Genomic DNA, 14013 nt, shown 5'->3' on the forward strand with positions numbered 1-14013 from the left:
CAGCAGAATGTTGGATTGTCTTTTTTGATCCATTTAACCACTCTGTGTCTCTTAAATGGTGCATTTAGTCCATTGACATTGAGAGAAAGAATTGTCCTGGGATTTAATGCCATCTTTATATCAAAATTTGGTGCATCTTTTGGTCATTCTTGTCCTAAATTAGGTCTATCAGTTTATTTCTTAAGACTGGTTTTGAGTCTGTAAAGTTTCTGAGCTCTTGTTTTCTGTGAAACCATGTATTATTCCGTCAAACCTGAAAGTGTGTTTTGCTGGGTACAGTATTCTAGGCAAAGCATTTATTTCATTGAGTTTTGTCACTCTGTCCCACAACTGCTTTCTGGCCTTGAGTGTTTCTGGTGAAAGGTCTGCTGTAAATCTCAAGGATGTTCTCTTGAATGTAATTTTCCTTTTTGATCTTGCTGCTCTCAAAATTCTGTCTCTATCTGTGGGATTCGTTGTTTTGACTAGGATGTGTCTTGATGTTTTTTTTTTCTGGGGTCTCTTTTAGTTGGTACTCTTTGGGCATGCAGGATTTGATTGCATTTTTTTCTTTAGCTCTGGAAGTTTCTCTTTAATGATGTTCTTGACCATTGATTCTTCCTGGAAATTTTCTCCTGGGTCTCTGGGACTCCAATGATTCTTTAGTTGTTTTTGTTGAACATATCATAGACTTCTATTTTCATCTGTTCCCATTCTTTGACTAATTTTTCCATTGTCTGTTCATTTGCTTTAAGTTTTGTTTTTCCATTCTCTTCTGCTGTATGGCCTTGTTATTTATCTCATCTTTCACAGCACCAATTCTATTCTCAGCTTCTGTTCACCTGTTGGAAAGCATTTCCATTTTGCCATTCAATTCGTTTACTGAGCTTTTCAGGCCTGTTATTTGACCTCTTATTTCAGTTTGGAGTTTTGTGATTTCTGTCTTTATATTTTCTTAGTTATTATTAGTGTTCTGTTCAACTTGATCCATGGTTTCTTTGAGTTCTTTGAGCATCTTCCATATTTCTTTCTAAACTCTTTATGTGAGAGATTGATTAGGTGGTTGGCTGTTTTCTGGTCATCAGAATTGTCATCTTCATTCTCTATATCTGATGCTGGCCTGTGTTGTTTTCCTATTGTCACACTTGTATTGTGAATTTTTCTATGTGTTGTGGTGGTATTCATTGGCTAAATGATGTGTGCGGCCATGCTCCTCTGGCTCTGCCCTTTCTGGGTGGGTCAACTTGCCTCCAGGAAGGCATTCCCTCTGTTGATGAAGCCTCACACAGGTTGAAATCTTAGGTGCAAGCACACAGCAAAGAAGACAGTCCAGAGAGAGATGTTGGGCTTCAGTGATCCAGCTCAGTTCTTAGTGTGATTTTTCTTCTTGTTGCAGTGGTGTTCTTTCCTTAGAAAGAGCGCATGGCCCTGTAGCATAGCGGAGCTAAGTGCTCTTCTGGATCCTCCGGGAGAGTGAATTTTCTGGGCTCTTTTCGGCCCACTCCCAAGAGGTTTAAGAGACAGTACAGGAGACAAACACACACAGGCAGCCCTCACAGTTTCTCACAGTTGGGCCCCACTTGGCCGGCATAGATTTTCCCAGCCTGACATCACAAATAGGAGACCTGCCTTCTGTGAAGTACTGATTATAGCCGGTTTTCACTTTAGGAAGCAGTCCCTTGGTGTTCTGGCCCCTTGAATGAGCCCATGGGAGAGCGAATTTTCTGGGCCATTTTTGACCCACTTCCAAGAGGTTTAGGAGACAGGACAGAGACAAACACACAAAGCAGCACTCACACTTTCTCCACTTTGCTTTTTCAGTCTTGAAAATTTCTCTCTCATTCCCTTTGTCTCCGATTCTTAACGCATTCTTCAGAATTCATTAATTTTCTTTAAATAAAACTCTTTTATATTACTAAAATTAATAAAAATAAAGCTGCATATGTACCTAAAGCAAAAAAATTATTGTACATTGATTTTTTAATGGACATTACTAGTTTTTAGGAGAAAAAATAAATAAAATGGGCCCCAGAATTCCTGAATAAAATTAATAGAGCAGTGGTCTCTTCAATTAAATTAAAAGTTAAAACCATTTCCGGGACTAGGGATGAAGTGCATGGGTAAAGCATATGTTTTGCCTGTATGAAACCTTTTAGATTTGATCACTACAAAGGAGAACAATATGATATATAAATATAATAAATCATCGTTCTCTGGTATATTTATGTTTCCAAGAACTTTTGCATAATACAGATATCTGAACTTTGACTCTTTTAATTGGCACTAGGATTATCTATGAGAAACAATCTGAGACTGGAGAGATAGTACAGAATGTAGAAGATAACACAGACCTTTACAGCAGCCTGCTTGCATTTGATTCCTGATACATATAGTTCCAAAGCCATACCAGGAGTGATTCCAAAGTAGAGATGGAGGAAAGGGAGTGGGAGTTATGCAGCAAAGAAGAGAGAGGGAGATGGAGATGGGGAAGGGAGGGAGAGAGGAAGAGGAAGAAATAGTAAAAGAGAGAGTGACTTCCTTTTTCAGGCTACAAGTGAAAACTATCCTTTAGTAAAGATATATACTTCTTAGGCCAATGGTGCTATACTGCAAAGAGTTCCATTGACTCCTTAAAACAACTCCACTTTCCTTTTTATTTTTCTCCAAAATGTTTTGCTTACCAAAAAAAAATGTCCACAAGAAAACAGTTTCTGACAATCATGCCACTGTCAATTTTGTACTAATATTTTCAGGGAGAGTAGAGGCTATTGTATAGAGAGAATCAAGCCTCGATTAATGAAAAATTAAATTTTCTTACTGAAATTTAGATTTGTTAAAGTAGTTTGAACACTAAAGTTACAATCTCTTGAAAGAAATCAGACTGCAGGGGCTGGACCTGGTAGGGTGTTGACCTTGCAAATAGCTGACCTGAGTCATATGGTTTTTTGAGCCTATTAGAAGTGATTTCTAAGCACAGAGCCAGGAGTAACTCCTGAGCATCACCAGGTGTGCCCCCCAAAAGAAGATGAATTCAGATTGCATATGACTAAATAAACTCTTTTTTTTTATTATTTTCTAAGAATTTAAAGTACAGTGGTTTACATAGTTGATTGTTGAATTTTAAGCCTCCTTTCTTGCTTGAAAATGCTCTAGAGAATCATCTTTTATCTCCTTCAACTAACAAACTGAAATAAAGGAACTTATGTGAATTAATTTATTTGGTATGTATTTACTGGGTTCATAAATTATAGATACTAGTACTATTAGGTATTTAGAAAGATGAAAACAATGGAACTGTAAAGAACAATATAATTCACAATTCAGTAACAGTTAATTAAACTATGTCTATGTGTAACTTTAGTGTCATGGTAATCGGACATATATGAATAAAAATTTCTGTATCAAAATCTAGCAATTCCTCCTATAAAATTTTAGAAGACATAAAAAATTCATGACTACTGTGTTCCACCTCTTAAACTTACTTACCTTCCTGTTTTGAACTCATTGATTTTTACACTTCATTTTTCCTTATAAAAAAAACTGAAACTGAACATTTATAAATAAATTTCTATCGGAGACCATTGGGTGATAAAATTTAAAAGTAAAATCTTAATTACATCCCCCACTAGTTTTACTGTGCTATCAAGGCCGTACTCAATTACTTAGGCAGATGTCTGGGGCTACCATATTAGCCACTATTTCTCTACAGGGAAGCAAGAGAAAGCAGTGTTTTTAGGATATGTGTTTGCCTATCTATTTTCACACTTTGAAAATCTTTGGGAATGCTCATTTATTCATGGTCAAATGTTTTCCTATCTGGTTAGGCAGTTTGTACTTCAGTAAAAATATAATATTTAGGTAGCTGAATTTCCTCACTAAGGAGTGAAGAAAAGCAATATTTATAGTTTAGAAATAAAACAATCTGGAGGAATTAGTACTACTTGGATCATAAGGTGCTTCATGGAGTTATTTTCTGACGAAGACATGCTATAGGGCAAAAAATGTTCAAATTAAAAAAAATAAGACGAGGCTATGTTGATATAGTAAACAATTTTGAAGGATTTTTGTTTATAATAAATTATATTAAAGGCTGTTGTCACTTATATTATTCCTCATTCAGGAAGAAAAGTGCTAGGTAAGTTAGTTTGCATTTTATTTGTATTGGCCTCAGTTTACATTTTGAAGAACTCTTAATTTTTCCTGGAAAAATGAACTTAAGTAAGTGCTGAATGTGTTCCTTCTAAGTTGTTAAATTTCAAATGCCTTTTTTAAAAATGCCCATTAAGTTGACAGAAAGAAAGAGGAACATGTATAACTATCAGCCAAGGAGTCGATATTTTACTTCATTTTAATCTAACATTCTACATTATTGACTGAAATCTTTTGAGAAAAGAATCTGCAACATTAACTTTAGTTAAGAGAAAGTGACTACCTGAGACATTAAGTAGTTCATATTTAAAAATCAAGCACAGAAAATATAAAACACAATTGTAAAATATTGACTCACTAATACGATATGTGCTTACTACTTTCTGATTCCATTCACCATTTCAGTTGAGGCATCTTCATTCATTAATCATCAAATATTTATGAATTTTCAAACATACATTTGAATTATCTTACTACTAGATACTTTTGGGAATAAGCTATATTAGATTTACCCTCTATATATACTGTTCTTTTTAATTATTTTCTAATACTCGTCCTTTAGAGATAAATGTTGGAGAACATTTCCTAATAGATTCCTTATAGATTATAAAATTTCCTATAGAAATCTGATCCTATAGACCAGTCTATATGGAACTTCTGTCTTATGGACAATGGTCTTCTCCTATTGTAAAACTACTTTCTGAAAAGTTGACATGTATTTCTCTGTCCTCTCACTTTTTTTTTCTTAACAATTTATCCTGTAACCACATGATATTTTTTATTCTGGTTTTTATCATCTTATGCTTAATCATAAGTACAGGTCAATTAAAAACCACTAAGAGGATTAAATAAATATATTGAATTTTTATGGTTTTGAAGACAAGAAATTAAAAAAAAAAAGATTATGATCTCATTATTCCTAAATATCTTCTGCCTAAATGTAATCCGATTGTGTATTAGTGGTTCAACATCGAATTTCAGAGGTACTTGACTGTCTATAGTACATCTTTTAAGTTTTTGTTATGGACCAAGTATTTTCTTGGTCTCCTTTAGCTCTTCTCTAGTACAACATATATTTTGACTAATATGATAGCACCATAAATGTATTAATCAGTTAAAAAGAAGTTTTCTTTGTGTGTGTGTGTGTGTGTGTGTTTGTTTGTTTTGTTTTGCTTTGTTTTGGGTCCATTCAGTGGCCTGCTTACTGAGTGGCCACTCAGCACTGCTCAGTGGTTACTCCTGGCTCTGGGCTCAGAAAGAAATCATTTCTGGCAGGCTGGGGGACCATAGGGGATTTCAGGGATCAAACCCAGTTCTGCGCTGGATTGGCCAAGTACAAGGCAAATGCCCTACAGCTGTGCTATCACCTTGCCTCAAGAAAGATGATTTCTGATACTCAGTCATTTTCATAAGTTTTGACACTTTTCTTGAAGAAATATTCTTTTTGTTTTGTTTTGTCTTTTGCTTTTTGGTCACACCGGGCAGTGCTCAGGAGTTACTCCTGGCTGTACGCTCAGAAATCGCTCCTGGTAGGCTCAGGGGATATATGGGACGCCGGGATTCAATCCACTGATCTTCTGCATGAGAGGCAAATGCCTTACATCCATGCTATCTCTTCGGCCCTGAAGAAATATATTAAGTCCCAAATGTATGACTTTCAAATTTATATTGACATTTGGTGCCTTTTCTTGAAAGACTCTATGATTCTGAAACAGTGATAAATTATCATTGCCATATTTCCAAGAATTAATGATTGATATATATAAGAAAATGAGATTGGAGAGGTGGATGAGGTTCCACAAGTAAGATATTTGCCTTGCACACAGCTGTCCCAATAGTCGGCACCACATATGTTCTCCTGATCACCAAAAGCAGTGTTCCTGAGTTTTTGACCAGGATAAGTCCTGAAAAGAGAGAAGTAGGTAGACCTTGGTTTCTGCTCTAAGCTTTGTTATTTCCTTCTGTTTCCCTAATTTTTGTTTCTTTTGTTGATCATTTTCTAATATTATATGCTGTGCCATTAAGCTATTCAGGTATGCCCCTTCTTCCTTCCTGATGTGTGCTTGCAAAACTATAAATTTTCCTCTTAGTACCACTTTTGTTGTGTCCCATAGATTCTGAAAGTTTGTGTCTTCATTGTCATTTGTTCCAGGAAAGTGTTTTGATTTCCTCTTTAATTTCATCTCAGATCCACTGTTTGTTCAGTAGCATGGTGTTTAATTTCCAGTTGTTAAAGTTCTTCTTCTGTGTCCCCTTGTAGTTCATATCTAATTTCAGAGACTTGTGGTCAGCAAAGGTAGCCTGCAAAAGTTCTATCCTCCCGATTTTATGGAGGTATGTCTCATATGCCAGCATGTGGTCTATCCTGGAGAATGACTCATGAACATTGGAGAAGAATGTGTATCCAGTTTCTGGGGATGGAGTAATGACACTCCAATGAAGTGTCCATCTTTGTCCCTTACAAGTTTTCTGAGTCTGAAGTTTGTGTGATGTGATATTAATATGGTCACCCCATGTTTGCAGCCTTTGATTCTGAATCTATGTTTGTTCTAATTATTCAGGTGTGTTTCTTGTAGGCAGCAGATGGTTGGATTCAACTTTTTAATCCATTTTGCCACTCTGTATCTCTTAGTTGGTCTATTTAATCCATCGAGGGAGATGATTGTCATGGAATTTAATGTCATCTTTGTGTATAAGTTTGGGGTGTCTGTTGGTCTGTCTATCTTAAAGTAGACCTTTCAATTTTTCCTTTAAGGCTAGTTTTGCATCTGTAAAGTCTATGAGCTGTTGCTTACCTGTGAAGCTATGTATCCTTCCCTCAAACCAGAATGTGAATTGGGTTGGGTGCAGTATTCTAGGTGAAGCATCTATTTCATTCAGTCTTGTCACAATAACCCACCACTGTCTTCTGGCCTTGAGAGTTTCCTGTGATGTGTCTACTGTAAATATTAAGGATGCTCTATTCAATGTAATTTTCCCATTTATTTATGAATACAATTTTCCCATTTCCCAGTATTCTATCTCTATCTGTAGGATTCATTATTGTGACTAGGATGTATGTTGGTGTGATTTTCTTTTGGTCTCTTTTAGTTGGTAATCTTTTGGCATGCAGGATTTGATTGCATACAGTCTTTAGCTCTGTGAGTTTTTCTGTGATGAGGTCTTTGATTGTTGATTCTTCCTGGGAATCTCCTTTCTGGGCCTCAGGGACTCCAGTGATTTTGCTGGGCCCATCTTGGCCCTCTCAGGAGAGTTTCAGTAGACAGAAGAGTAGAGAAACCTGCAAAGGTGACAGGTCCCCTCAGTCTCTCCCAGTTGGTAATCTCACTCACAGCAGGGGCAGACCCCTCCCACCTTTCTTCACAGACAAAGAAAGGATCTACCTTTCTGCCTGGGCAGATCTGGTAGCCAGTTTTCATTCACTCAGTCTTTCTTGGCCTTTAAGCCTGATAAGCTCTTTCTTAAGGGAGGATCTGTCTCCTGGTAAGCAACAAAGTATGGCTGACTGCAGAAAGAACCTAACCATAAAAATCAAACTTTCAGATGCATGCAGGGAGCTCTTAGGCCAACACATTTACTGAGAAATCTGACTTTCCTATTGTTATATCCAAATAAAAACCCAAGTCTGAAATCTAAATTAAATAGTGCCGAAGAGGTTTAAAGAAATTCAGATGTTAATGTTAATATTGGAATCTTTCTTTATAGATTAAAAGCCATTTTTTATTTTCTTTCTCCTTTTCTTTTCATTTCTTAATTTACAAAGAATTTGAAAATGTCGGGGAATGAAATTATAAAAATATATATTTAAATGTCATCTTGTGTCTGAATCAGTTATTTGTCTTAGATATCTTTTATTAAGAAACATTTACTATTATAAAAATCTTTTGAGGGCCTTTTCATTTGTGCAAGCATTAAGGCACTTTCTATGCTTATGTTAACCTCAGACAGTCTGCCGTTCTATCCCCTGGCATTCCATATGATCCCCAATCAGGAGCAATTTCTGAGCACACAGCCAGGACTAAGCCAGGAGTAAGCATCATGGGTGTGGCCCAAAAAACAAAAAGAAAATCCTTTGAATATGCTTTCTGAATGATTTCATTTTTGTAAATAAATAATTATATGCTGTCTACAATAACGTTAATTAAATTTCTCCCCAAAATAAATCTTAAAAATCATTTTTACTGCAATATAAGTAGATTAAAGTTTCAAGGTCTCTTTGATTCAAGAAACTGCATTTTCATGTCTTGTTTAGCTCAACTGATGTTTGTATACATGATACAATTACTTCTAAATTTAAAAGTATATCACAAGCAAGATGTCCTAAGGCATTTCTTTAGAGTCTAAAAGAGGGTCTGAGCCTGAAAACAATTTTTCACAAGTAGCTGTTCATTCCCCAGAGATAGAGCCCAAGCCAATGGATCTCTCAGAAAAGGATGGTTGCAAAAGTTAGAGAAAAAACTTTAGCACCATTATTCTACACACATAAGATGATGCATGACCTGATGCAGAACTACTAAAAATATGCAGCATTCCTTTACCATCACCCTATGTAAATCATCATTCTTTACCTGATTCAAACAAACTTGGTCTTTGATTTCTATAGGTAGACGTGGCCTCAACAACACCTTCAGATGCTTGTAGTATTGACTGCTTAATATATGTTAACTACCGCAAAATGCAATAGTATTTCTTGACAGACTTTCAAAAAATGCCAAATATGTCCAAAACCATGCTAACAATCATTTTATTTCAAGGAAATCAGAAACATGAAATACTGCAGATTAATGAAATTGCATACTTTGTGACATTGTGATTTGGCAACTTTAAAAGAGCTGGGATTTGCAGCATTGTTCCACCAGTTACCACACCTGTCAAATGTGCTTCCCACAAAACTTCAAAAGGCTCCCAATAAATACCAAATGCTTAAATTTGTTCTCAGGTGTGTAAGTAAAGTTTTTTTTTTCCATGTCTGTGACTCTGGTTATATAACCAGATCCATGTACTAGTTCATAAACCAATCAACTGATTAAGGATCTATTGGTAGATATCCACGACTGACAATTTGAGATACTACAGAAAAGCGAATTAATTATACAGGTTTATTGTTTTTAGGTGAAACAAAAGCAACTATATATTTATAATAATCTTTTATAAAATGTAAAATACAAAATTAAATTTAGAGTTAGAATTAAACTGCTATAATAGATTCTTTAGGCAGTAATATTTTAGAGTTCCATAAAAATATATTAGCTATACATTTAAAAGTATGGTAATATAGTTATTTACTAACAGTTATGTTTATTATTATATAGTATTGCCTTATAATATATAAACATTTGCAAAGATTAAGTTATGTATTTATAATTATACTATACTTTTGAATTAAAATTATTTCAACAAGGTTTGAAAAAATATTTAATAACTGTAATACAGGAAGATATTTATTAACTATAATATTAAAGTGCGTTGGTACTTAATACTTCAAAAATTGTTTGATTTAATTGAGACCAACTGGTCTCATTGCTTCTTATAAACTTTGCAATATATATTCAGTAAAGAGAAATAAAAGTGAACAGATGTTTCTCCTTAAAGTAGGCAGACAAAGGTTTTTCTTACACAATAAATCAGCTGCTAGTAGATTTCCAGGACATTACTTTAAACTAATGATTTAGGCATAAAGCTTAGTGGTCAAGGGGATTGAGGTAGATGGTGGTGTTAGGAAGGAGAAAACTATATAACCAAACCATAGTGTTAACAAGATGGATAATCATGAGACCCAAACTTTAACAATCAGTGTTAAAAAAGATGTTTGATGGTAGGCTGAGGTGAGATGGAGGATATGGGAATCTATTGATCAACACTGGTGATGGATTAGTGCAGAAACACACTATATGTTGAAAACTCAATTATGAATATCTTCGTAAATCAAAATATTTTAAAGTTTTAAAGAAGGAAAAGTGATAACTTAGTTATATTAATATTATATTTATATATATAATATTATAAATATCCATATATATATACATAGTTACCTCTGTGTGTACCCAAAATTGGAAGAGTAGATTGAACTGAACATGAACAGCAAATACAGATGGTGGTATGAAAAGAGCCAAGGGAGTATAAAATATCTGAAAAATTAAAAATATTCATATTTATACACCTGAATTCTCAGCAAATATATTTCATTGTAAACATTCAGCATCATGATTAGAATGATCATTAATATACCTTATTTTATATATTTCATTTCAACTTTTATTAACAATAGTAATTTTTGTATGTGGATAAAGTTAATGGCATTTTAAAACTATCTTTATTGTAACTCTTTTCAAATTCAGTATTGTTTTAATAAATCATCATATATACCAGAAGAAAATAATGGCCTCCAGCCAATGCATTTTAGGTAGTCTGGTTCAGGCTGACTTGTCCTTTGACTTCTCAGAAAAGAGAGGAGTAGATTCCCTTTTCTGCATAAACTATAGTAGTCCAATGTCACACCTAATATCTTCTGACAGAAAGGGCCCACCTCTGTGAATTAACCTTTTCAAACTCCCAAACCAGATTATTTGAGAATTATCAATTCTGAGCCATATGGCTGCAAGCAGTTGTATGACAACTCAATATTTCATAGTAGTGTCAGCCCAGTATATCAAAGGAAATCTGATGGTGAAGTTACATAGTGATCTAGTTACATAGTAATCTACCTACTTCAATGAGTTTAATCAGTATAACAGAAGACTTAAGTAGACCATTAACAGCTCAGTAAATCCATAGACAATAACTTTAATAATACCATGGAGATATAATAATTATTTTAAATTTACTTTTGTTGATCTAAGATTTGATTTCATGTACCTATATACTCCAAGTATAAGCCAACCCTTCTAATTTTACCTTAAAAGCTAAGAAAACTTAGTGGCTCGCGTATAAGCTAAGGTGGAAAATGCAGCAGCCATGGGTGCTACTCAGGCCTGAAATGTCAGAAATCCAGGAATTGAATTAGACCTGCTGCCTGCAATGGACTAGTTCTTATTCTTGACACATCATTCAGAAATCATCCTCAATGGGCTCAAAGGACCTAATGGGTACTGGGAATAAAACCTGGGTTACAGTCATGCAGGTGTTACCTGCTGTGTTCTCTCTCAAAGTCCACAAACATATACCTTTAAAGAATTTCTGTGATTGCTATGGGTTTCGTAAGCTTCTCTAGGCCTTACTTCTCTCAATTGAATGGCAAAGAAAATAAAAATGATATATAGCCATATTTTGAACTTGATCCATGACAACAGAAAGAGACAATTCTCAAATAAATTGTATCATTTGAAATGAGAAAAAATACAATGGATTCATCAGAAATTCAATATAACATTAGACTTTACTATGAACAACTTTACATTAAGAAATGTACAGATTTTTACAATCATGTAACTTCTCTAAACTGAGTAAGGCAATAAATGTAAAATCTGAACAGTCCTATCATAAGAAAACTGGAATGAAAATTTAAAATATTGACAATATAAAATTGCTGGTCCAGATGTGTTCACTGATGAAAACCAATGTATTCTATTAGAGTTTCAAAGACACAGCATTCAGTCCTCAAATTCTCCAAAAATATTAAGAAAATAATCCTATCTAATCCTACTAATACACAAAAAAAGAGAACTACTACTAAAAAAGAAAATTACATCAATTTTCTGATGAACTAAAAAAATCCTTAACAAATTATTAACAAACCAAATTCAATAGCTATCACAGACCATTCTCAAGTGTGATTCATCTCAGGGACACAAGAATAGTTCAATACAAAAGTCATTTAATATAATATATATCATTATTAAAAATAAAGATAAAAATCACATGATCATACCAATTGGTCCAGTGAAAGTTTTCAACAAAATATAATATCTCTTCATGATAAGAACAATTTAAGATAATTTTTTCACAATCATCCTCAATTATTGACATAATCAGTAATTTATCTATATCATATGAATTGATTTTAAAGTCATTATTTTACCCTTTAGTTAGAAATCTAAACAGTATTCAAATTTTGTTGTTTATTCAAATTTTATTATATAAATAAGTGACAATTTTGGTTATCAGCTCCTATTACATGTTAATGTACCACATTCTTTTATTTTTGAGGAATTCTATATTTATGTTATTAATATAAAACCATACTCTTCATTATCTATGTATAAAGCTGGAAGAAAATAAAATTTAATCCTTTTATATATTGCATTATGTATAAAATTATATATTCAGAGATATTGTACTATCTGCACAGTAAATAAATTTACTCTGTATTACTTTTAAAGAAATTGTCCAATTGTGGAAATTATAGGTTCCCTGTGTTATAAGGAAATAATTAACCTTTATGAAAATTTCTAGAACACTATATGCTATAAAATAGAGAAATAATTACCATCATTTGATATAGAAAATAATGATTGCTCCCAATTCCCAACCTAATGATAGACACATACCATATAATACATAATTCCTAAAAAATAACTTAAGATAGCTAAAATAACTCAATAAAATCAGTAATTATATGACAAATATATGATATATACATAGTTTGTGTGAAGTAATTCTTGGAGGAAAAGGTCTTAACTGTATCTGTTGATCAGTGTGTACTAATTCTCCAATCACTATCACAAAATAAATAATGTAAATTTTGCCAAAATATTTCAAAAGTCAAAGAAATTAAAAATATACTCGGATTTTTTATTAGCCAAAGGAAGTGATAAAATATGTTTTTCACACAAATAAAGTTATGAAAAATATTAAACAGTATATCTTGGTGGGGCTGGAGCAGTGGCATGAAGTGATAACATGTCTACCTAGATGACATGTCTACCTAGGACAGATCTTGGTTCGATCCCCTGGCATGCCATATGGTCCCCCCAAGCCAGGAGCCATTTCTGAGCATCATTGGGTGTGGTCAACCCCACCCCAAATAGTATATCTTGGAAATTGCATGAAAAATAATACATTGCTAGAAGAGAGTGTTTGGGGAATTATTATTATTAAATATGAGTTTAAAACGGAATAAAAGTGCAAATATGTCTGATTAGGAATTCTTAAACATTAGTTCCTCATATTACTTCAAATGACAGGTCTGACACACTATGTATCTTAGTAGTAGTGAATAAAAAAGAACTAATAACTTAAGTTTTATTTCACTTTCCAAATCAACATCCTCTGCAGAAATATGATTTATTTATTATTTGGTCAAAACAGTGTTATCTTGGTAATTATCAAACTACATGACTAATTGAGTCATATTTTTAGATTTTCAGTTAATTATTAAGTACTCTCTAGGGCTTCAGGTGTGTTTGCTCTTTTAATTACATCTGTCCTTTTTTTTCTACAATAGCCTTTTGTATATTAAACAGACAACAGGGTTGTACTTTGCCAATTAATAGTTTACTAGCAAGGATCATATACAAGAGCAAATAATAAGTACTTTTCTGATATCTGTTTTTGGTAAATAAAATGATTACAAATAATTTACAATATCTATACAATGTGTAGATGAGTGTCCAATGATTATGCAGACATGTAATGTTTATACTATAGCAAAAAACATGTTACATTTGACCTACCCAACTTCCTACTATCGATACCTTTTTGCTTAAATGTGAAACAGAACTCCCAATATATCGGACTTAGTTCCAACTACTGTTGAGTGTGTCTGGTCTGAGTACCTCCTCTTTTCCGACTCCTGGCTTCCATCCTCCTATGGAATAACCCCGAAGCCCCTCTCTCTACTGCCCAATTCAGCTGGCCTGCAATATTATTCCTAGCTTTGCATTACTCCTGCTTCACTCCTGCGTGAACTCAGAACTACATGGGTGCTAGGGATGCTCAACCCAATTT

At 33.7% G+C, this 14013-nt stretch overlaps 1 protein-coding gene across 1 annotated transcript in view; it reads right to left on the minus strand.

Moving 5' to 3' along the window:
* Window positions 1–14013, minus strand: part of AGMO (alkylglycerol monooxygenase) — a 355078-nt gene that overhangs the window by 195494 nt on the left and 145571 nt on the right. The window contains exon 5 of the mRNA XM_049785698.1: window positions 10161–10256. Within this exon, the coding sequence (XP_049641655.1) occupies window positions 10161–10256 (96 nt within the window). The remainder of the gene's footprint in view (window positions 1–10160; window positions 10257–14013) is intronic.

This window comes from Suncus etruscus, chromosome 13 (genome assembly GCF_024139225.1).
Source record: "Suncus etruscus isolate mSunEtr1 chromosome 13, mSunEtr1.pri.cur, whole genome shotgun sequence".
NCBI lineage: Eukaryota > Metazoa > Chordata > Mammalia > Eulipotyphla > Soricidae > Suncus > Suncus etruscus.